The sequence below is a fragment of the Motacilla alba genome, chromosome 4 (genome assembly GCF_015832195.1).
Source record: "Motacilla alba alba isolate MOTALB_02 chromosome 4, Motacilla_alba_V1.0_pri, whole genome shotgun sequence".
NCBI lineage: Eukaryota > Metazoa > Chordata > Aves > Passeriformes > Motacillidae > Motacilla > Motacilla alba.
Window position 1 is genome coordinate 44,022,862 of NC_052019.1, and position 24,922 is coordinate 44,047,783.

The 24,922-nt window shown below is 45.1% G+C and overlaps 1 protein-coding gene across 4 annotated transcripts; it reads left to right on the plus strand.

Annotated features, from left to right (window-relative positions):
• The first annotated feature begins 5,908 nt into the window (after positions 1 to 5,908).
• On the plus strand, positions 5,909 to 18,870 carry REST (RE1 silencing transcription factor). 4 transcript variants are annotated; one of them, XM_038135964.1, is made up of 4 exons: positions 5,909 to 5,961; positions 7,039 to 7,949; positions 13,991 to 14,074; positions 17,083 to 18,870. In XM_038135964.1, the coding sequence occupies exons 2-4, from the start codon at positions 7,049 to 7,051 to the stop codon at positions 18,777 to 18,779; spliced, it is 2,682 nt and encodes an 893-aa protein (XP_037991892.1). In that variant the 5' UTR covers positions 5,909 to 5,961; positions 7,039 to 7,048; the 3' UTR covers positions 18,780 to 18,870. The 4 variants fall into 4 exon arrangements, with proteins under 4 accessions (XP_037991892.1, XP_037991894.1, XP_037991893.1 ...); XM_038135966.1 differs by having other exon boundaries at positions 5,928 to 5,957; XM_038135965.1 differs by lacking the exon at positions 5,909 to 5,961 and adding an exon at positions 6,108 to 6,305.
• Positions 18,871 to 24,922: the final 6,052 nt, after the last annotated feature.

A 24,922-nucleotide genomic window follows, 5' to 3' on the forward strand; every position in this document is an offset into this window, starting at 1 on the left:
GGATGGATGGGAGCTGGGGTTTTCTGGTTCTTTTCTTACCTTGTGAGGAGAGGTTTATTAGCTTAAGATGAGCTGCAGATACTTGAAGGAAAAGAGTGAAAAGGCAGACATTAATAATGGGTGTTTGAGACTTACCTGTGTGTCAAAGGTGAAGGGCAGCTGTTAATGACAGCTTTTGTTTGGTTTGTTCTGTTTTTTTTTCTGGCTTCCCATTAAGAAAAAAAAATAGGGACAGTAGGAAAGTCATTTTCCCTGCGGAGGGCACTACATTTTCCATATTTAAAGGGAATGTTAGGCCTTGCTTAAACCTGAGCTTTAGCCAGTGTTGTACTGAGTGATGTGACTGCACCAGTGAAACCTCTCTTGAAACCATGCTGCAAGCCCATAACTTACTCTGAGAACAGAAGGGCAAGGAACACCCTTGGATGGTTTTTTGAGACAAAAAGTGAGTGTCCTACATGGTGCAGCTTTCCTAGCATGGAAAGCCATGGCATGGCCAAGTGTCAAGCATTTGAAAAAGCCCATACAATTGCAGGGGAGTGCACAGAGAATGTGCTCGGGGAAATGCTCATACACTCCACTGGTTCTTAGGGATTATTTCAGGCTAGTGAAATGATGTTGCTGTTGACTGAACAATTACTGGAGGCGAAGTGGAAAGGTTTATATGTTTATTTAGGCAATGTTTTCAACTTTTCCCCTCAGAAGAGTTGCACTGGTGCAAACAGTAAAGGTTGGAGAGCTGGGTTGGAGAGAATGCTGGAAGTTTTTAAAGTCTTTTTTTAGATTTATCACATGATTTAAAGTACCCTCCCCTTGCTACTGTAAAGTCGTGAACCCCTTTTCCAGTCCCTGGTACTAGAAAGGTACAGCTATTCCAGAGAGTCAAACTCAGTGCAATATTGCCTGGTTGTCAGAGGGCAAGCTGGTGCTTGCAGCAGGTAGGAGAACAGGCAGTGGCTGCTGTTCTAGGAAAGATGGTCAAAGACTGGATGAAGGAGGAAACAGAAGAATAAAGGGCTCAATTAAGAAAGGAGTGAACATCCCATATGGGTTTGGCTGAGTGACACTTCCAAGCCAGTGTGAGCATAGGAAGGAAGTCTGGTAAGAAGCAGAAGCAAGAGGACTGTGGCTTAAATGCAGAGGTGTTTAGGAAAGTTAGCTGGGATTTCTGAACCTGAGGTGAGTAAGACAGACTCTTCCCAGCAGGACTTATTGAGAGCAGACATGCAGCACAAAGTTTGACTCGCCAGGAACTAAGGGGAAACCAAGGGTCAGGACTGTGGTCAGCTGAGCCCCACCACACAACCACATGTTCCTTCTAAAGAGGGCCTTCCTCCTCCCTTGCTCTTCCTCTCACCCAGCAATTGTACATTACATCTTCTCTCTTCCCCGCATAATCCCTGTTGTTGTCAATTAGCCAGTGGCAAAGCGCAGAGGGCTGTTGCTTAAGAAACAGTTGCTCATCCAGGGAACTGTTGTAAAACACCAGGCACACCATTCCCTATCCTGTCATCACCCAAGACAAAAAATGTGCATGTCCAAATCCAGTTACACCAGTGCTCCCATACGAGAAAGGCTTTTAAAAACAGTTTTATGAGTTGTTGCAGCTGGACATCTGTTTAGGCTGTGGCACTGTAATTCCAGGCACCTCCCCTTCCAGTTACTTGGGCAACTTTAGTTTTAGAAGCCAGGAATTGCTGCAGAGGATTAGGTGCTGTGTGCCTAGCCCTGACACCCAGCTGCACGGCTTTCAGCTGCAAACTTGAGATCACGTTTTCCACAGCACTTGGTACCTCCTGCCTCTCCCTTCCATGGACTCAAGAAGTCATGTGGTACCAACCACATAAATCAGAACTGTGTAAAGTCTGATGGCACAAAATTAACCGTTCAGAGCATCTTGAAACAAACAGCACTTGACAGGATGTGTTTTGTGCCAGGTTTGTGATTTGAGTCAGATGGCTGTGGTGGATTAGGTCTGGCAGTGGCAGCCTGAACATTGGGTTTACTGCTTGGTAAAATCCCAGCCACAGCAGTTGGAAACAGTCTTATGTTTGAACCTAAAGGTGTTTTGAAAAGACTGTGTTAAAATTGGTTCAAATATTAAGCCTGATCGCCTGTAGAGAAATACCCTGTGAGTAAAAAAGGTAACTTTCAGTAAATATCTTTTTGAAGAGTCTTGCCTTCTTTGCAGGTGATATTTTGTCCTGTATGAAACGATGGCTTTGCTGAAGTTTGCCCCTTCAGAATATCGAGTGCTGTTCAAGAAGGCAGCAAAGCCATAACAAATGCAATCTATTCTGTATGCTTTTCTGAAAGAGCAAAGTGGAGTAGCTAAGCGGGGAGAACCTTCTCGAAACCTGTACTCCCTCAAACTGACCCTTATTACACCCATTTCTAGGCAGAAGTGAGAACATGGCATTTGCACTGACCTTGTAAGGTAAGACAAACCAGTGCTGGTCACTGACGAGGAGCTTTTTGGCTAAGTAATTTTAGTATGTGCTGTTCTACTGATCCTGTTCACCACACAGATGTGGAAACCTTCATGCTGGAAGGAGGGAGGAGGTGCCACACTCCTCTGACTTTAGGAGTCAGAGAATTTTACTGACTCTTAAAAAAAAGATAGTTATTAGATTCCTCTCATCATGAGACCTGTGTCTACCGAAAGCTATAGAATGAGCTTGTTCAAAAAGATTAAGGCAAGAATTTCTGAGGTGTAAGTGATGCTGCATAGAGCTTGAAATTTTGGCCCATTCTGACCTTCAAACATGACATGTCTCATAAGTAGCAAACAAAGCAAAACAAACCAAATGGAGACCTTTTTAACCCAGACAGCAATGCCTTTTCTCCATTAGCACTGAAAGATTTCTCTCAGAGCACAATACTGCAAAGTGTATATATGATGTGAGGCTCTGAACAGTGTTTGTATTGTTAAAGCAAGTGCTTGTGGGATCTATTCATGGCAGTGAAGCATTTAATATTTATTTTTTTTTAGAACACTGGAACTATAAACATTTTACAATATTAACATAGACAGTTACGGCACATTGGCATACTTGCAGAGTACGAAAGTTGAGAAATCTGGTCAGACTGGTTTTTGAAAGGTGAAAGAGATCTCTGGTGAAATGATAAACATTAAAACACTATTAAGATAACATTAAAAGGGGTGCTTTCAGCAAGCAATCTGGTCACTAGAAAAAAAATAAAAGGAAAACCAGACAGTGCAAAAAACCTGCTTCCCAGCAATGAACCTAAAAGGGTGCTTATGTCAAATCCAGTTGTGAAATTAAACACAAAGGAAAGAACCAAAGTTCCCGTAGGAACCCCAAGTCATTTAAAATGCTTTAACAATTCTAAATACAGTGCCTTTATTTTTATGACAGATGGATTCTTTCTATTAGAAACACAGTTTCAGCTCCCTGCTCTCCAGCTGATGCAGGATGGAAACAATCCATATGACTGTTAATGTCAACTTTCTTGTTTTGGCAGAAGTTTTTATTTATGATTGCATTTTTTGCAGACATTACAGGCTTTGATGTGGAACATTTCCTTCATGATACATATTCACTGCAGGACTATCTACATTCAAGCTGCTCGAAAGCATCCTGACCACAAAATAATTGGTGTAGCCACTTCCGTGTGCTGCTGAGATTTCTTGGGGTGCACATGTGGGATTTTTTTGGAAAGCACTGGAGAACTAACTGCACATGACTGCTGGCATAGTTTAGGAGTGGTGTAACTTGGGTTTTAACCTATAAATCTGATGGGGCAGCCCTAGAATTAAGGGGGTTAGGGAATGGCTCAGACTTGACATAGAGCTCAAAGGAGATTTTCACTGCATCTTTTGTGTTTGCCTGGCATAAGGAGAGTGTTGAGCAAAAACAGAACTGTCTGCAAATAAGGCAAGTTCTGCAGGAAGAGGGGTAGGCAATGGCAATGTCAAAACTACTTGCAGAAATTGGAACCCAACTGGAGTTGGGTTAGATTTTTTGGAGCCAAGCAGTCTGAGCGAGTAGCATCCATGTATTTCATAAAGGCAAAGCTTTGATGTGAGTCTGTCTCCCCGTGTGCTCAAGTTCCTCTGCCAGGATAACTGCTCAGAGCTGTACCCTGCATTAATACTAGAGCACAGCTGTGGCCCAAGCACTGTGCTCCAAATTATGTGCATGCTGAGAGCAGTGAAGAGGCAGGAAAGATACATGGAGTTTGCAAGGACCTGGTGCCTAGGTAAGGGACCTTGGGTTAAGGTTTTAAGGCAACCTCTCTCAAATAAATTCATAACATAATATATAAAAATATATGTAAATTCATAATACATCATACATGTGTTACAGAGTTTCTCTTCTGAATTATGAAAATGACAGACAGGCAGATACGGAGGCTGGAGAAAGGAGCTTGCCCTTGGGAAACAGAAATAGCTAAGGTAGGGCCAGGTGGCAAGATTGGCCAGCACACACGCCACGTCTCTGCTGTCCAGGCCAGGAAGGCTGTTACTCACAGGAACCGATCAGGGATACTTTTTAGATTCTCAGTTTCAACATCTAACAAAGTATCTTTATGCTCCTTCAACATTTCCTGATGTAGTTTGCATTCTCCAGTTGTTTTTGTACCTAGGAAAAAACACATTTTCCCCAGTTTCAGAGGTGTTTCTGCTTTGCCAGCTGGGGTGGCTGGCCCTGCCTCTGCACCCACTGCCAGGCGGTGCAGCACAGCTTGCTTTGAGGCTGGCCAGATGACACAGAGAGAGGGGTGTTTGCAGCCTCCCAGTGGTATCAGCCCAACAGGTACCGGCTCCTGCTGAAAATTTTGAGATTTAGAAATCAGCTCAGCCTGAGGGATTTCAGGACCAAGGAAATTTTTCTGATATTTATAGTGAAGAGCCACATGAGTGCCCAAGAGAGAAAGAACCACTAAAGATCCACTATGAAATCCTCATTTAGGATTGGGATTGTCACCAGGCAGGCCTGGATGCTGCTCTTGAGGTCTCTGTTGCAGCCAGTGAGTGCATGGCTGGGCTCTGCAAAAGCAACTTTTGGGGGTTCTCCCTGGTTTTAGAACAATGAGGACAATCTATGGAGGTTTTGAGTCCTATAGTTGCATATGGCATTTTATGTTTTGAGAGCAATTTGGGTAGTTTAGTGGCCTAGACCATGCCATGGTAGAGCAGGGTGAATCACAGAGGGCTAGAAAAGACCTCTGGGGCCATTGAATCCAACCTTTGACCAAACACCACCATGTCAGCTAGACCATGGCAAGAAGTGCCACATCCAGTCTTTCCTTAAACACCTCCAGAGACAATGACCACCTCCTGGGGCAGCCCATTCCATTGTCTAATCATGCTTTCCATGACTAATATCTAACCTAAACCTCCCCTGGTGCAGCTTAAAGCTCTCCTCTCCTCACTAGGGCCTGGGGGAAGAGATCGACCCCCATCTGGCACAACCTCCTTTTGGTCGCTGGTAGAGTGATAAGGTCACCCCGAGCCTTCTTTTCACCAGGCTAAACACGCAGTTCTCTCATCTGCTCCTCATCAGACCAGTGCTCCAAACCCTTCGCCAGCCTCGCTGCCCTTCTCTGGACTCTCGCCTCGTGAAGGCGATGCCGTGGGCACCGCCTCGAAGCCGGTCAGATCAGCGTTATCATCCCTGAACGGGACAAAGGAACTCACGGCGGCGGGGCCGGGCACGGACAATCCCCGCGGCCGCCAGCTCTGCCCCTGGGCACGAACCTTCTCCTCGGCCGGGTACCCCTTCCCCCTCGCACGCCGCCCGCCCGGTGCCCCCGCCGCTGCCGGGTGACCCCGCTGGGCCCGGCCCCTCCTGCCGGGGGCGGGCGGGGCGGCGCCGCCGCTGCGCGCTGTGTGCTGGAATGCGGGGGCGCCTCCGCCCGCCGCCGCCGCCAGCAGCGCCTCCCGCCCGCCCCGCCCCGCCCCGCAGCAGCCGCGCGGCCCCGCGCCGCCGGTGGGTGAGTGAGCGCGGCGGGGCCCGGCGGGGCCGGGGAGGGGGGGCCGGGAGCCGGGCGAGAGGCGCTGTCCAGAGCTGATCTGCGGCCGGCGGGCGGGCCGGCGGGCGGGCGGGCGGGCGGGGGCGGGCGGGCCGGCCGCGGGGCGATCAGCACCACGGCTAAGGAGCCGCGCCGGCCGCGGGGGCGCTCGCCGGGCCGCGCCGCCGCCGGAAGGCGAAGCCGTCGCCGGTCGGGCCGGGCCGGGCGCAGCCGCAGGCCCGGGGCCCGGGAGCAGGCCCGGGGCGCCGCTCGCTCCCCCTCCCGCGGAAGGGCATCGGGTGGGCGCGGCCGCCGTGACCTTGTCGGTACCGAGGGGCTTCCTCCGCCCCGCGCCCCCGCACCGGCGCCGCTGCCCTGCCCTGCCCGCCGCGGGGGGAGGAGGAAGCCGGGCGTCCCCACCGGCCGGCGGCAGCGGGCGGGCCGGGGGCGGCGCGGGGAGGGCGCTTTGTGTGGGCAGGCAGAAAATGGCCGCATGCCTGTCAGGCAGGGAGGGAGGGAAAGAGGGAGGGTGGCGGGGGCACGGCCCGGCCCGGCTCCCCCGGCGGATGTGCGCCGGGCCGCGGGGAGGTCGCCGCAGGGCCGGGCCGCCCCCCTTTGTTGGCGGCCTTGGGCCCGGCGGGGCCCTTGGGGCGGGCGGCGGCCGGACAGGGGCGCTCGGCGGAGCCCGGCCGCAGCACTCACCGGCTGGCCCCGCAACTTCCCCCCTCTCCGGTGTCCGGCGTGGCGGGAGCCGCGGGGCCCGGCCCGGGGTCACTCACCTGTCCCGAGCCCCGCCTGGGCCCTGGGCCCCCCTTGTCAGCGCCTCCCAGCCGTCCTCCACACGGTGGGATCCTGCACCACACGTAGGGAAGAGCCCAGACGCCCCCTGGGGCAAAGAACGAGACCCCCAGCTCCGGGTTCTGCCTCCCGCTGCCCCAGCACCTCAGCAAAGAGCTTTAGTTTTTTGATGTTCCCTGGAGGGCTGCTTCGACAGTACACAGCAGAGGAGACTTTTCCACACTCAGGTGCTTACGGGTGTTCTTTTTTTTCTTCCGACAGAATTACTGCCATGGCAACTCAAGTGCTGGGACAGTCTGGTGGGAACAGCCTCTTTCCCGGCAGTTCTAATATTGGCATGGCATTGTCCAACGACATGTATGACTTACAGGACCTTTCTAAAGCTGAGCTGGCAGCTCCTCAACTTATTATGTTGGCAAATGTGGCCTTGACGGGAGAAGTTAGTGGCAACTGCTGTGATTACCTGGTTGGAGAAGAGAGACAAATGGCAGAACTGACAACGGTGGGGGACAGCAACTTCTCAGATAGTGATGGAGAGGGTATGGAAGATACCCAGGCTGCAGAGAGTGACCGTGAGGCACCTGCAAATGTGGAATTAAGCTCCCTTGAGGTTCCTAGTGTGGAAACTCAAGGTCCAGCTGCTTGTTCCCCTCCTAAGACTCCCAGTGTTGACAAAAGTGCCTCATCGGAAGCGCCGGGTACTCCAGAAAGCACAGAGGACAAGTGTAAGAGCTTGAAGAGCAAACCATTTCGTTGCAAGCCTTGCCAGTATGAGGCAGAGTCTGAAGAGGAGTTTGTGCATCATATCAGGGTTCACAGTGCTAAGAAGTTCTTCGTGGAAGAAAATGCAGAGAAGCAAGCGCAGGTGAAGGAGTCTGATTCCTGCTCTGCAGAAGAGGTGGATTTCTCTAAGGGCCCAATCCGTTGTGATCGCTGTGGCTATAACACTAACAGATATGATCACTATCTGGCTCACTTGAAGCACCACAATAAAGCAGGGGAAAATGAGAGAGTCTACAAGTGTACCATATGCACATACACTACTGTCAGTGAATATCACTGGAAAAAACACCTAAGAAATCATTTTCCCAGGAAAGTGTATACCTGCTCAGAGTGCTCCTATTTTTCAGACAGGAAGAACAATTACATTCAACATATTCGAACTCACACAGGTAAGTTTTTAATCTTTTTTTGACTGAAGTGCAGTAAGACTGCTGAGAACCTGTGATAAATGAAGCAAGCAGAGTCTTTTTGCAAAGTTTCTTCTATTCTGATAAAGCTTTGTGCTCTCTTCTCTGGTGCTACCAAGTTATAGCCTAGTGGAATTTGGTTTGAGTTCCAGTCTGCAGTCCTAGAGGACTGAGGAAATGTCAGGTGCCCAAGAGGAGATGAAGGGCATTCTGTTTAGTAATTTTAAGCCAATTTTTTGAAGAAGGCATGACAAAGTGTACCTGTGGTAATTGTCAGCTTCCACAACGCCGAAACCTGATGTAGTCTAAAACCAAAACAAGCAGGTTGACAAAAGGTGCCTGAATCCCATAGGTTTGAAAATGGTACCTTTAGACTGAGCTGAAACTTGACTACAATGTAATTACAGAGAAGAAGGAGCTGATATATGCATGCAGAGGAGTCCTCCAGCATCCACAAAGTCAGAATAAGAACTGAACAGTGAATTAATTCCTTTTAATGCTCAGAGGCTTCGTTTTTTCTAGGCCCTGCATCACTGCAGCAGCCAGAAGTAGACACACACTTCTGTTGCCCTATAGGAAGCCTTCCGGGGAGTCTGGCCTGATTTCCTGACTTCTTCTAACCTTGGTTTGTAATTGGAAGAGACAGCGTGAGGCCCCTTTTTTCCCTGGTGTGTAGCAAGTGGAATCAGAGGACTGCAGTGTTGCTGCCGTCCTGTGAGCTGGGACCACAGGTGACTTAGGAAATACCTTGCTTTTCATCTGAGAGCCTCGCCACCCTCGCACATGTTCTGATGAACCAAAACTGCTTTCTATGAGGGCTTATCGTAGCCATCTCACCCCTCTGGGCCATGGGGTACAGTTACTTGGCCTCCTGATCACTTTTGTGGAAGTGAGAGGTCAATTCAGAGCTTCCTTGCTGCTTCTTAGAAGCTTTTATTTCCACTTTGTCAGGGCATTTCTGTGGAGAGGGCTCACTTGCTAACCATCTTCTAGCGTGCTCACCTGACTTGGTTCCCCTTTATTGTAGGCTGTGCTGGCTGAGCAAAACACTGGGGAATTTCTCCTTTAAAGTCATGTTTTGTCACAGCAGTGGCATGAATGGTTCGGAGGTTTCAGTTCAGTTGTCTGCAGCTGTCTGGAAGGGGTGGGCACTCCGGAGGCCTCGGGGCTGGGCTTGAGCTTAAGTGTGCAGGAGTTTGTGTTTGTCAGCTCGATTTAGTGTCTGCTTTGTTGGGGCTGGTAGGGTCTGCTGGGAGTTTTAGTGCTTTTTTCTTTCCTAAGAATAGCTATGTGCTGTTGTTCAGTAGATACCATCAATTTCAAACTCAGTCCTGTCTAAATATTTTTTCCTAAACAAGTAAACAAAGTTTATTGTGAGAGGTATTAGGAAAATGGTGTTGTTTATCTTCCAGTTCATTTTCTTTGTGTGTTTTGTAGGGGATAACAGGAAAGAGACCGGGTGAAAATGGCAAAATAGTAGGAGAAAACTTAAATGAATCTTGAGGGGAAGTCATGGCCAGATGTGAGCCAGTGCTTTGGTTCTTGTCTAGTTTATATTTGCCTCAACTTTAAATTAATCTCTGCTTGTGTTTGTAGATGACATTAGGTCCCCCTTTCACTTGTTGAGTTTTACAGGAACTAACCATGAAAGCATGTTTGCTGAGGAAGTGCTCTGTTATCACTGCATTTCACCAATTTACCGATAAACTGTATTAAATTTAAAAAAAAATCAAGCATATTCAGATCCTCTTTTTCTCTTTTGCAGACAGTTGTGCAGTCAGGGTTTCTGGTTCTTTTAGTTACTGTAATTAAGCTGGAATGAGTGATTATGATTTCAGCATGTTTTAGTGTATCCTTTTAGGTGTTTCTTTGCTGCTTCATAACTACATAGTTCAGTTCTTTCAGGCAGTTCTTGCTTGATTAAAAACTTCCAAATATGTTAGTAGAATCATTTAGGAATGTGCCTTGTTTCCAGTAACATTGGTTTTGTGGAGGAGAGTGTTAAAGCTAGAGTATTAGAAGAATGAATAAGCTCCTGGCAGGTATATTTTATACACCAAGCAAAAAGTCTCTGCCAATACTGATGTGTATTAAATTGCCTTAAAGAACACAAACAAAGCTAGAACACACAAAAAATCCCCCCAAACAATCCTCACCCAAAAAAAAACCCTGAAAAAACACCCACAGCTATTTTATAGTCAAAAGTATTTGCAGATTGTTTACATAACAGTATTGAATTTAGTAAAAACTGGCAGAATGATACTAAAATAGCTTTGGATTGTAGTTTTCGTTTAAAACTAAAAAAACATTGTTGGGAAAAATAAATGGGATACATCCATCCATCATTTTCTTCCTATTTTATGTGTTCAGTATATTAAAGAAGAAAGTTGGAATTGTTTGTTTTTTTGGTTTCCTGATTGCTAATAGGTTAAATAATTTTGGATACATGCTTTCTTTCTCTCCTCTTTTTTTGTTCTTTATCAGACTTTTTTTTTTTTTGTGGGGGAAATGCCTCTTTGCAGTTAATTTGGTTCTGTTGTGTTAGAGCCATACAATTTTCTGAAACACTGCACAGAGTGGAGTTTCACAGGATAAATGTGCTGCTGCTGCTGCTGCTGGAGAAAGGCAGTCTCAGTTTTCTACCTGTATCCCTGGACTAGTTTATTCAGCTCACTAAAATGGAGTCAAGGAGTAAAAATACTCATTTCCTCTTCCCCAGGTTGGTTTTCTGCTGGTTAGTGAACTTAGTTGCCTTACTAAGGACACATGCAAATACCAGAGCACGTGGCCAGGAGCAGGGAAAGGGCTGCATGCTAGCACCTTGCATGACTGGGAAAAATACCAATCCTGGGCATGTTTGGGGACCACAGGAAGACAGGCAGAGGTTATCTGCCTGCCTTTGTTGCTTGCATTCGTGTTGAAAAGCAGGTGTCGCACCTGCTTTTGGGACAGGCTGCTGACAAATGTTGGGGACCTTGGGCAGAGGGGTGTTTCAAGGACCCTGCAGATGGTCATAGGCTTGTCACCTGGGAAAGCTACATCTGGAGGGGCCTGTCTGCTGCCCAGGTGTGGCTGGCTGGAGGTGTTCAGGACAATCTGTTCCTCTGCTGCTTGGGCAGAAAGGATTCTTTGTGTCAGGGACAGATCTACCTGGGCCCGTTTGTGCTCGTTAGACCTTTTATACCAAGTTTTGACTTGATTTACCTGCTGATTCTGGAGCTGTACTACGTGCAAGACAGTGCAGCATTGTTCTCTTTCTTTTTTTCTTTATTTTGCTTGTTAGAAGAAATTTCTAGAAAACTTCATTGAAAATAATCTGAAGGGCTGTATAACTAAGACATCGGCTTCAGTCAGTCACAATGTTCTGTGTCTAGTTTTGGACTGGTTTTGGTTTGGTTTGTGATTGGTTTTTTTGGGTTTTTTTAATTTAAATTTTGGTTGTGAGAGGGGATCTTTCGTGCTTGCCACTCTGAAGTTTGATGGAAGCAGATTTGTTTCAAGCAGATGGGACTTCTAATTGCATGATAAAAAAAGGCTTTATTCAGAGGTTATTGAGGAATACCTTTGGTGCAGGTAGCTCAGTGTGCAAGCTGCAGTTCAAGATCAGGTTTTACTCAGGGTGAGGGCACAGAGAGGCCATGAGTTGCCAACCCTGTACCGGTGGTGCCAGCCAGGTGGATGGACACTGAGAGACGCAGCAGGAGCCATGAACTGCCAACCTTTTGGATAACAAAGCAGATGAAGACTGGGGAGGCCAGCAAGGTAGATGGACATGGAGAAGCTCAGCAGCAGGAACAGAAGACTGAGGAGGAAGAGTGAGATTTGTGTGCAGGTAGATTGTGAGGGTATAAAAGTGCAGGGGTTCCACTCTTGAGTCCTTTTGGGAGGCAACAGTTTCAGATGTTTCTGTGCCATGAGTAAATGGCTTTATGGAATGGGACATCTGAGACTGCTGTGGGAAACCTGGGGTCAAGCCAGTAAGGAAAGCTGGTCTGACCGTGTGTGAGTGGGGTATGCAGGGAGTCACAGGGGGCCCCTGTTGGGTCACTGGAGCCACACACCGTGAAAGGGCTTCAGTCCCAGCCTTGGGAGTGTGACTCTTGAGAGTCTCCTGAATGGTCAGACTGGGAACTTTCCTCAACAAGATGGTCTTAAACTTGTATGCCGATGTCAGTGTGCCTGTTCATTTGCATAGAGTTAAGTGCCTGCTTGAGCTTTGGCTAGATTGGGGCTTATTCTGTAGGTGTCTTCCGGAGAGGTTTTTTAATGGCTTGTTTGCATATAATGAAACAGCTTGTAAAATCACAATACAAATCCTTTGGGGAATCGCATTTGACAGAACAGCCTGTACAATGCATTTAATTCTCAAGTGGCAGTAACACATTTTGAATTAGTTGTGGTCATTATAGTTAAATCTAGCATGTTTTGTGGCTGTGTCCTATGTAAAAAAGGCCACGAAGAAAGCCTGTTTCACATTCCTAATGTTGTAGGTAACTTTACAGACATGAAATTTCAGGTAATGGGAAGAAGATATGACTGAATATTCCAGGACCTTTGGCCACATATTTTTTAATTGTAAGGAGTCATTTAAAAGCAAAACCATTTCTTTGTACCAAAAGGACTACCCCTCCCTTGAACATGACTTAATCTTATTGTGTGTCTTGCGCCAATCTCCTACCTTGTTTTAATTGGAAAGGGAGGGGAGTTGTGGTTGTTAGGGTGAATTTACCTTTAAACTGCTGATCTAATCAAGAATGATAGTCTAAATGTTTGATGGAAGGAAGAAATGTGGAATTAATCTGCATTACAAAGGCCGCTTCTACTGCTGTTTTGGCACAGGCCAGCAGTGGAGCCTCACATCACACACTGGCAGATGCAGATCTTTGCTGCTGCAGATAGAGCTGTGCCTCTGAAAGTGAACGCATACCCTGTGTGCAGGGCTCTTGTGGATGTCCAGGTCTCTGTGATTTGGAGAGCACCTTGGCTGTATACCTCATATGCAGCAAATTTATCAAAATACTGTAGTGTAATTCTGGCTATGATTTGAATAAATACTAGGACTCAGTAACTTCTTTTAACCTTTTCAGCTTCACTGCTCTCTTCTCTTGTGGATGTCCACCCAAGACTAAAAAGTGTTTGTAGGGAAGACAGTGTGCTAGCAGTTTGGGGCAAGCACCCCTGGTGCTTATCCGGACCTGCCTAACCTGTTAATTATGAAACTGTCTGCCTTTGTTTGGAGCTTGTCTTCACTTGAAAAAGATTTTCAAGTATCATTGTACTGATACAATTTTTAGCTACAATTGCAAGCTGACTGTCCTTACTGGAGATATAATTTATGACCATTTAGTTTCCATTAGTTCTCAGAACCAATAACCAACCCTTCAGGCATGGGGTTTTGAGTCTTTGAAACAAATGTTTATGCTACACTTAAGCTTTTGCTAGCAGCATCATTTCACTGATCAGGGCATTATGCTTTCCGGTGCTGCAAGCTATTTTCACTCTGCCAGTAAAACTTTGGAAGCAAAGACCTGCTCTATCTGCACTTGTGTTCTGGTAAATGCAAGTCCATGTGGAATGGATGGCCATATCCCATCTTAATCCAGATTAAATATGGAGGTTTCAGGTAAGGTGTTAAGCAAAGCAAGAACATACCTTGTTTCTTACAGGATCTTTTGTGCATCTTCTGACTGTTGGGAGAAGATGCTATAGGGAAGTCAGGTCTGGTGGCTTAAGGCTTCCTAAAGTTGTCTGTCCTCATAATCTTTTGGCTGAGGTTACAGTTGACCCCAGGTGGACATTAGGATGTGCCTCTGTTGTATCCTGCCCTTTCGCTACCCTCCTCATTCATAAGGCATGGCACGTTGCAGTGGTCTGGCTCGGGCATATGCATTCACTGTCCCTTTGCTGAGAGACAACGTCCTCAGCTACAGTGTGAGGATCTGTGACAGCCTCCCCTGTGTGGCTTGGTAACCAAGTTTGGGAATCTGCTGTGTTTCAGTAACTATTTGCTGTTTGTTTTGCAGGGGAGCGACCCTATCAGTGTGCGATGTGTCCTTACTCCAGCTCTCAGAAGACTCATTTAACCAGGCACATGCGCACGCACTCAGGTTGGTACGGAGTGGCAGCAGCGTGACTGAGGAAAGGGGGTGGGTCACAGTATCACAGCGTGGCTGCAGTTGGAGGGGACCTCTGGAGGTCATCTGGGCCAGACCCTGCCTCCAGAAGGGCCACCTAAAGCAGTCTGCCCAGTTCTGTGTGAGACGCCATCTTGGCCAGTAAGGCCTGAGCTTTAGCTCCTCTTTTAATGGAGAAGGTTGTCTTGCTAAGGAATGCTAAGTGTCATGAATAAAACTGACAATGGGAATATATATTTTTCTTTTTATTTTTCAAGGTCTATTCTGATATTCATGGGGCTGTTCTAGTAGTCCTAGTAATCTAGTAATAAATACAACATTGTGATGATACAGGAGCAAATTCTTGTACACTGTCTGCTGTCATAGCTGAGTTCAAATCAGTGAAGCTGGGAACATTTTGAGTAGCTGAGAATCTCCTCTGGATGCCTAGGCTTGCATCTCATCCAGGAGCTCTGAAGGAACCCTTAGCTTTTGTTTAGTATGACACAGTGATGTAAATTAGTGTCTGTTTATGGCAAGGAGACACAGGAGAAAAAAGCAAACTCAGAAGATGCTCACAAGTGACTCAGTATTGTGGCCAAATTAGCAATTTTCACTAGCCTTCATTTCCCATTACTGGTTGTGAGCTGTGGTGTTGCAAACATTTCCTCTCATGCTCTTGCAAATCTCTTTTTGAATGAATTAACAGCATTTTTGGTAGTCGTTTCATCATAGACACAAGCATAGTTGTCCTTTATGACTCTCATACGGGAGTTCAGATAGACCTGAGCCTGTACTTTTGATTTGTTTTTGTAATATCTGAATTGAACAGCCCTAGGTGAATTCCTAATGCTGACAAACAGGAGCTGAAGTCTCCTGAACAGTAATTGTCTCAATTTCAGTTGATGAGGCTTTTAATTGAAACCCAGGAGACAGGCAATTTTAACTGTAGTAGAGGGGTGCTTGGGTCCATTAAAAATAGCCAGCTTTGAAATGACATGTCAGTATTTCGGTGAGAGTGTGAATGTAGTATTCTGCTTTCAGAAATAAAAATAATATTTGGTTGAACCTCTGGTTTGCAAATGAACCATCAAAATGGTTTGGTCAATACCGAACCTGGAAACCATTTTATGAACATAGTCCTCTGCCCTTGTTCTGTGCAAGGACATCTCAACTTCAAAGGAGGTAAGGAGTGGGATCTGCCTATGGCCCCTGCCTCAAAAGTTCTCTGAGGGAAGGCATGACTTTTGCTATCAGGGGTCTTGTCTTAATAGCTCTCCTAAATTCTATTGTATGTTTTGTTGCATTGCCCAGGCAGCTGCACCTTTTCTATGAGACTTTCTGGTCTCCTGCAGTTGATAGGCTGGCTGTTTAATCCCACGAGTGCTGTAGCTTTCTTCCCATGTCAAGACAGCAAATGGCAGTGGTTTAGAGCCTAATTTGCAGCTGTTTTTAGCCATCTTGGTACATATCCTTTTCACTTGCACAGTAAAACTCAGGATTTAGTAGAGGCCATGGACACAGACTTTTCACATCCTGTCTTTGAGTTACCCGCTTGCAGCTGCCTCTGAGCAATCTGTGCACTTAGAACAGCTTGTTCATGGGTATGTAAGAGAGGCCATTCTTGTCCTCCCACAGTGCAGCACAGAACTATTCTTTGAAGTGTAGGTGATAAAGGCTCTATACTCGGAGGAAGGATGAGCAATAAACACATCAGGCTTAAACTTGTAGAAAATGTCACCAGGAAGTGGGAGGAAAAAAGAAGGAAGTAAAGTGGAGCGGGAGGGTATCAAAGTAGCTCTTCTCTAAATAAATAGATGCTGCAGACAGACCTGAGATGGTCTGGACTCTTAAACAATTGTCCCCCTGCTTCCTGCCAGGGAAGCAGCACAGCCTTTTCTAGAGTTTGTGAGGGTGTTGCAGATCTTGTGGTGAACACACAAACAGGCACCACATCTTCAGTGCAGGCTGGTTGGTCTCCTGAGTTGTGCCACTGAGCATGCTTGAGTATGGGCAGTAGCTTGCAGGAGTGGGAGAAGCACTATTGTATCATGAGCAGAAGGGACTGGAGTGGATTTTAAGCATACTGAAGAAGTAGCATGCATTAGTTCTGCAGATCAGTTTTGAGATGCTGGTTCAGAGCTCAGGAGCATCCCAAATTCCTCAGCTAAGTTCGCGCATACACAGATGCTCCCAAAGTATTTCTGGACTTGAGTTGTTGCACTAGAAGTGTTTTTCCTATTTGCTTTGATGTGTGAGGGGAAAGCTACTTCTGCTGCAGTGGCATGCACTTAGCAGAACATTTCAGGAACACTTCTACAAGAGTCATTACACTAATATAAATGCAGATTTTAATAGTAACGTGATGGCTGTGGACTGCATTTGGTTGCCTTGCCAAGAGTAGCCTGCAGCCAGAGCACTGTGTGTTTGAGGCACCAAAACAGTGAAGAGATTTTTTTCAGAGGTAAAGATCATCTGGGCACCCCTTTCATGTTCTTAGCATTTTGCTAGCTTCTTTTCCTTCATTTCCTTTTCAATGCAAACATGAAGTATGGTAAATCTGTATAAAGTTGGACTTTTTTGAAACGTTTGTGTGAAACTGCTATTCATCAAATGTTACATTTCCATTTTTCTACAATGCATTCAATGGACCAGTTGGGTATGGATTCCATTTGCTAATATTACTGTAGAGAGATCTCTGCCGGTATGTATGCCTAGCCAGAACCTGTGACGTTGTTACTGCTTGTTTGGTTTTGGATCCCCTTCCTCCCAGCCCTCACTCCTTCTCTCTTTTTTTTGTATTTTGTTCTTAGTGTCTTGTGAATGTGTTTGTGACTTGTGGATTTCTTATGTTGATTTTGCTTAATTTTAAAGGCGCATGGATTTTTTTTTTTATCCTTTTCAAGTTTCATATTTCTATATCTGTATTGGTGGGAAGTAAGTGCCCCACAACCACTGTGCTTAATAATCACCATCATTCCCTTCCGTCCTTCCTTCCTTAGGTGAGAAGCCATTCAAATGTGACCAGTGCAGCTACGTGGCCTCAAACCAGCACGAAGTGACTCGTCACGCGAGGCAAGTGCACAACGGGCCGAAGCCTCTGATCTGCCCGCACTGTAACTACAAAACCGCTGACCGCAGCAACTTCAAAAAGCACGTGGAGCTCCACATCAACCCACGCCAGTTTCTCTGCCCTGTTTGTGATTATGCAGCGTCTAAAAAGTGTAACCTGCAGTATCACATCAAGTCCAGGCATCCCGATTGTTCTGACATCACCATGGATGTCTCGAAGGTGAAGCTACGGACTAAAAAGAGCGAAGCTGACTTTTCTGAGAGCGGTAATGACAAAGTGGAGAAGGAACCAACGAAAGGGGATTCAGCTGCAAAGAAAACGGAGAAAATTGTGAAGGTGGAGAAAAAAGATAATTCGGCAAAGGAAAAGAAGTCAGCAAGCAATATTTCTGCAGGCCAGGTAACAACCAGAAGTCGGAAATCGGCTTCAGAAAACAAGGAGGTGGATATTAAAACTGAGAAAAGTACTGAGAAAACATGTAAAACAAAGAAGGTCAAAAGAAAGGCAGAGACTGAGGCAACTTCCTCAAAGCAAGAGCCTGCAAATGATACCTCAGTAGTAACAAAAAAGAAAAAGAAAGTAGAAGCTAAACCCAGAGACTGCCAGGAAGCTGAAAAAAGTGATGTTGCACCAGAAGAAGAGCCTAAAAAGCAAAATTCTTGCCTCAAGAAAAACAGAAAAAAGAAAGCTGTGAAAATTAAGCACAGTAAAAAAAGCAGTAAACTTGATCAGGAGAAGATTGAGGAAGAGGAGATGCCAGATGAGTATCCTATCACAGAAAAAGATGGAGGTGTGAAGCCGGACACTGAGGGCAGTGACCAGAAGGAGCAGGATCCCACTGACACAGTGGCATTAAACAACAACGGTGGTCATGCTCTCAGCGGGGAGAGCACTGATCCCAAAGGAAACTGCATCCAAGGTCCAGGGCAGCTTTGTCTGCCAGCTCAGGATGCAAACACAGAAGGTAAGGTAGCGGACCAAGAAATGCCTGCGGCAGTAAGAGAGAGTGAAGACACTGGTGGTGCAAAAGAGGAGGAGAAACAGGTGGACAAAGGGGAAGATGCGTGCTCTGAGGAATCTTCCCATGCAGTGTCTTCTGGAAAAAGCGTGGATGTACTCATGGATGTGGTACCAGATCTGGCACCTGAGAAGGAACCAGAGGAAACTGTGGCAGAAACTGAGACTAACTCAAGCCTGATGGACCTGACCAAGACATGCCTGCCAGCAACAGAGTCAACAGGAGATGCTGTGCCAGCACCTGTGCCCGCAGAAGGATGTACACAAAGCCCTAAAGGGGCTCTGCCCTTACCTCGGGATAACACAGCCGTGAATGAATCTCAGGAAATGGATGAGGATGAGGGCATCCACAGCCATGAAGGCAGTGACATCAGTGACAACATATCAGAAGGAAGCGACGACTCGGGGTTAAATGGTGCTCGCTCTGTACAAGAGGAAACAAGTCCAAAGATGTCACAAGGAGCTCCGGACACCGTGGTGGCCAGGGAGAGCTATGTGTGCATTTTTTGTGACCGCTCATTTAAAAAGGAAGGTGAATACAGCAAGCACCTCAACAGGCACTTAGTTAATGTGTACTATCTTGAGAAGGCAGCAAAAGGGCAGGAGTAGAAATAGCTGTGGTTTGGGGAATCTTCTTTTGTAAGATCTTACACAGCTTATGTAAAAATACTGTAGATTTTTTTTTAAGCACGGTTTGCTTTAGTGCTTTAGTGTCTGCATTGGTTTCTTTTTTGGTTTAGTTTTTTTTTTTTTAAGTTGAAAATATTTTTGACAACTTTATGTGTCATGGTGAACTCATTGACTATTGGATCTCTTAATTAGAGAAAGCAGGTAGGATGTATGAGGTTGTGTCCTATAAAGTCACTGTAAGCTTCTAGTCTATTAGCTTATGCACCTCTTTTATAAACTGAGTTTTAGGAACAAGACTGGAGCTAACAATATACAAGTTGGATGTTTATAGAGCCACTGGCATAAGTTGCTTTTTGTTCTAGCAGCCAACTCTCTTTCTCTCCCTTTTTCCCTTTCCCTTTTTTATTTTAGTTCTTTTCAATGTATCTTGATGTTCAAAGTGTTAAACTACTTGATGGTTTTTCTACCAGGAAGATAGCTTCTATTACATAAAGAGCACTTTGTAAAATAAATCAAAGTTGGCTAGTGATGAACATAACTGTTTAAGCTAATTACAATTATGAACGTACATTTCAGATCCCCTAAGTGTGAATGATGAGCCAAAATTTGAGAGCAGTCCTTCCAACTTTTGATTGGAGAACCTCTGTCTTGATTAATATCTTAATCACTGATCTGTAATTGGCTTTGTTGTGGGGGAGCAAGTTTGTTATTTTTAATTCCTGCTTTTTGTTTTTTTGATTGTGCTTTAAGGGCTTAAAATGTTGCACTTGTTTTTGATTTTTACCTATGCAGTTTGATCTTCTAGGAATAGTGCTTGTGCAGTATATGTACACTTTATATATGCATGTTTGGTTTTGTATGTGTAAGTTTTTTTTTATTTGGAAACGTTCAGACTTGTTGCTTACCGTGGGACAGTTTTCTGTGGCAGTTTTCTGTGATGCTCCTTACTGCAGATTTTTCTTGTTTTCCTGGGGTGTGATTAACTGTGCCTGAAGTTGCTGAAATGATGAACTGCTTGGCTATGTATTTTTGACTGTGTTTAGAATTGTAGAGTCCTTGAGCAAAACAATACCAATGCAGTTCCAAAACACTTTTACAGGATTTGTTCTGTCATGGAAATGCCACTTCTGATACTTGGAATACACATGCAGAGTAATAAATTCTGATTTATAATTTGGGATCACCAGACAGGAAAATAATCACTCTCAGTGGAAACAGTCTGCAGATTCTGCAAGTCTGGAATTTTTTTTCCCCTTCCATTTTCATTTTTGTGGTGGACAGCAGTCAAATTTCATGAGCTTTAAAAAATAAAATAGCAGCAGTGATATAATCTAACATCTCATACCCAAAAAACCCCAATGAAGAAATAAAGATGAATCAACTGGTAAGCAACAAACCTGGCATTTAAAATCTGTATGAATTTCTGCTTCGTATTAATTCAAGTTGCATTTAATAAAACCTTCCTGCTTCTGTGCAGAGAGAAACATGCAAGTTATTAGATTGTCATCTCAGGTCTACATGTCGTACCAGGAGTTTTTAATTCTGAACAGATCTCATTTCTAGCACACACAAATGCAAGAGAGATTGCATACCTAACTGCTTGTAGCCAACCAGTGGCAAAATGTAAACAAAACCCAAACCAGCAGGGAAGAAGCAAAACCCTCCAGGTCCCATCTGTGCACGCTTCTGTCTGTCATTAGCTGCCTTTCCAGTGGCAGCAGTTGGGGACAGCTCCAAAGAAGCAAATTTGGAGGCAGGTGTTACTTGGGGAGTGGAGTTGAAGAGCTCAGACAGCATTTGTCAGAGCACTTTATTGCAAGTAACTCTCTGTGTGTAAGCTCTGGAATAAACCACATTCTTCACTGTGTTGTCCCCACAGCGTCTTCCCCTCCAAACAAACCCACTGCTGTGAATGAATTGAGAGCAACAATGCTACATTGCTTCTGATTTTGGGAGAGATTGGTAATAGGAGGCCAAAGATTTGAGAGGGAAGGCATCCCTCATGGCAGAAATAAGTTGTATAATGTATAGTGAGTTTTTGTTTGCATAGATAGTGTTCAATCCTTACCTTGGCTGCGACAATCATTGTCAACTCAAGATCAAGTTGCAACTATATTTATGTTAAACATTTAGAAAACAAACCTAGTTGGTTTTCCTAAACTACCAGTTGTAATAGTTTTAGATGTACTTTTTTTCTTCATAATAGTGTTTCTTTATATAAAAATGTTGCCACCATTTGTGAGTGATGTGAGCAGATGCTGGGAATTCCAGTACTGTGTAGAGGTTTAAAGCTCCCTTCCTATCCTTGCGAAGAGCCTTTGCCATTTTGTGAGAGACTTCAAGGACTTTAGCTATGTTCAAGTAAACTCATGGACTGGCCTGATAATTTTTTCCTGTTATTTTTTTAATGGAAACAATGCTGTTAACTGACTTTAAAGTTCTCTCTGTGAGACAAAAGCAAAGGTGGTTCTCTGAAATACTGTGCTGCACATTTCTGTGAAGTGGTCAAGGTTTCAATGCTTGATCTGACAAGAACTCTTCAAAGACAACAGTTGGCTCCTCTTTGGCGGAGTTTCCTACTACAATACAAGAAACTGAAAATAAATTATTAACATATTAAGAAGAAAAGTTGATTTTTTCTATCTGAGACCCATCAACAACACCCAGAACTAGCTCATCTTGGTGCAGAACTGTGTTGGAATTCTCTGCAAGGTTTGGAATTATGTTACAGTAAAAAGGCAAGGATGTAATGCATTATGTTTATCTCAAATGTTAGGCACTGCTAATATGAGTATTTGGGGGGGAGTGTGGGTCACGCAGCCCACCATATATGGTGGTCTTACATTGCTGTGTCTCCTTTTAAACAATGCCTCTTTTTTTTTTTTTTTTGTCTTTTTCAATATTGTTAAATTATTTTGTGTTGGTTTTGCCAATGCTAGCATGTTTGTGGTTTTTGGCAATAGTACCTGTATTCGTGTTCAACCTCCAATATGTGGTTGGAAGGATTGGCATGCTGATATACCCCTACACTGCCAGCCCTTGGTTGAGTCATGTGTTTTGGGCTTTTTATGTATGAATCTATACACTCAAACTAACTGCCTCCAAAAAATGGTCAAGAAATGGCTAGCTAGGCACCTAAAATCCATGGTTTGCAATTGTTGTTTCTGGATTTTGAAGATCTAGGCTGGAACTTGAGTCATTTAAAGAAGAATGTTTAACAGCTGACAGGCCAGTTAAGATACAGTAAAGTCATTGATTTCAACTGATTTAATGTAGCTGAAAGGTATTAAATCAAATTCAAGAGTTCTCTTGAATGTCAGTTGTGTAGATATGTGGCGTGCATATGATATTAACAGAATCCAAATAGCTAAAGAAATTGTTTTATGTGTACATATATTTTTCCCCCCTCTAAAATTACACTAGCTAACAAACTTTTGTAAGCTGGCATGGAAACATGTTTATGATGTTTAGTTGCACCATGTTTGATGCTTTTCCAGTGCAATACTTGTATTCTCTGAATTAAACCAAAGGTAATTTTTTTTCATGCTCTCTACTGTAGTGCATGACAGTCTTTTTTCTGCGTTTGTAATAGATGTAAAACGAGCCAGATCATACTTCCTGTTTTTACCTAAATCATGTATAAGAAGTCTTCTGTTCAAAATGTAGTATAAAGTTAAACTAAATTGCATTATATTAACCTTTACAAGTGTATTTTCCTAAGCATAGTTATGATTAAATAAACTTTATTAAGGAACCTTCCGCTTCTATCTTCCACTTATTAATGGCTGTGGAAGCCATTTTTAATTAGAGGCAGGAGCAGTGCCAGTGTCATCAATAATGCTCCTGAAGACCCCAAGTCAGGCAGGTGGGCCTGGGGGAGTCAGTACAGAGATGCCAGACTTGACTGCAGACGGGGACAGTGGCTTCAGAAATATGTTCTTTTTCCTTTTCAGCATATTGTTTTCATTTCTCTGCCCACTTTAGTAAGGACAGGGCAAAGGTGGGGGCTGCATGCACAAGGTTCAAATGCAATGCTGAATCTATTTGTGATTTGGAAGGATGGGCCCAATGGGCATGAAGGACAATATTCTCTGCCACCAGAGAAGAAGTGCAACTTGATGGAAGCTGTGGGATTTAAATTTGAGTTTCAGAGGTAATGCAGGTGACAGTGGAAATGGGGTCTGTGAGCCGTGCGGTTGTTACTCAAGCAGCAAGGAGCAGGGTGCAGTGCTGGCACAGGCCATAGCCTTGGGGGCTGCAGTGTGGCAGGGGCTGGCAGTGCCCAGACAAGGGGCACGCTTGGCTTGCTCCTCCTGTAGGCTGCTTGTGAGCAGTTTATGGTGTGGACAGGGAACAGGAGTGGTGCCTGAGCCCGCCCACAGGCTGCAGGGGGGATGTAAGAGTGGCACGGAGAGGGCAGGGGCTGGGTAGCTGAGTGCCTCTTTGGCTGTGCTGAGTTAATGATTTCAAACTGGATCAATAGAGGAGGCCCTGCCCTTTGTACCACCACCTAGTGCTGCCCCCCACCCTCAGGAAGGTGTTCCTGGGACAAGCTGGCTTATCTAGAGAATCCAAGTGGGTTGGCAACCTGAGAAATCATTTTCCCTTAAAGCTGCAGTCAGGTCATCCTTATCTTTGACTACTTCCTTGCACCCTGGCAGAAAACCTGCTAGTTTTTTTTCCCAGTAGAAAACCAGGATAAAACCCACTAGGCTGAAAACATGCTAAGAACCTGGTTTGTGCCAAGTTGTTTTTTTAACAGAACAAGTGCATGGCTCTGCAGTACTTTGCAGGTCAGCAGGTGAGCCTGCCCACACAGTGAGCTGCCCAAAAGGTGAGTTGGCTTGTGTGAGGGATGGCTTCGCTTCCTGATGGCCTGTATGGGGAGAGAGCAAGCTCATGTCTTAATTCAGCTGCCGTATTCAGGCTTTGCTAATGCTCTGAAGGAGGTGAAATGCTAGGTCCCTGATTTTGGTTTGGTGGTTGTTTTTTGTTCGTTTTTGAAGCTTAGCCATGCTGACATAAATTGCTTTAACACAGTTCTTGTATACAAGTGCATGTCTGTATAACAGAAGCTATATGTAGGAAAAGGTAGATCTAAAAGGATAGATCCTTCCCTTGCCCAGGTTGTATTTTTAACCTTAGGAAACTGAGCTCTCTGCATGTCCCCCTTGCCTGGGAGCACTAGACCTGCAGCAGTGCACCCTGGCTCAAGCCAGGCAGCTGAACTCGTCCCTTGCTCCTGGGCTGACCAAAGGAGCCTTCTTGGTCTCCTTTAGCCCTGTATAGGTCAGAGTGCTCAAGCTGCTGTCATGTGCAGCAGAGGCTGTGCTGCAGCTGAGGGACAGGTGAGGTTTGTTGCTGGGTTCGTTTCCATCAAAAACCAAAGGAGAGTTACGGCAAAACGTTGAGTGGAAGGGTAGTGATGCTCCCTTGGTGGGGATGCCAGGGACAGGGATGGTGACAGTACCCTGAGTCATTGCAGAGTGCAGCTATCAGTTCATATATAGATGTCACTCAGCAACTTAACTCTTCAAGTGAAACCTCTTTGGATAGTTTTAATGAAAATTGGACTGTAAGTAGGTGCTTAATGTCTGGGAGCTCAATGTCAACTTCAGTTTTAGCACAGTGGCAGGAAAAATTGAGAGCACCTCACTTCTGCTCTCATCCCTTCCCATCTTCTTTGCCCTCAAATTCAAAAGAAAAAATCCCCATGAAGTCACCAATAGGCTTTAAGTTCATTTTTAGGTGAATAGCTTCCCTGCTCCCATGGCAAAACTAGAGACATGTTTGTGGTGTGGTTTTTTTACACAAATCTGCTCTTTCTCTTGCTCTGCTTTGATTCCAGTCTCCTGAATGTCACAATTTTCATTCAAAGGTCTCTGCTTTTTTAAGCATTAACCAGCAAACCCTGGAAATACTTTGACAATTCAGGCAAGAATTGCCCCTATTTTACACAACGAACTATGGAGACAGGCAATGTAATTGAAGTTAAACTAAGAGCTTAGTAACTTACAGCACAGATCCTGAGACTGGTGACTCCTATTTGCCACTTCTAATTAAAAGAACAACCACCAAACTCTGTCTTTTCTTAGCAGTGCTGTCCCTACAAAGTCTATGCA

Excerpts from the sequence above, each read along its gene's own strand:
- REST (XM_038135964.1), top strand. The coding sequence starts at position 7,049 with ATGGCAACTCAAGTGCTGGGACAGTCTGGTGGGAACAGCCTCTTTCCC. Across the intron at positions 7,950-13,990 it reads ACATATTCGAACTCACACAG|GGGAGCGACCCTATCAGTGT; the intron begins GTAAGTTTTTAA and ends TTTGTTTTGCAG. Across the intron at positions 14,075-17,082 it reads GCACATGCGCACGCACTCAG|GTGAGAAGCCATTCAAATGT; the intron begins GTTGGTACGGAG and ends TTCCTTCCTTAG.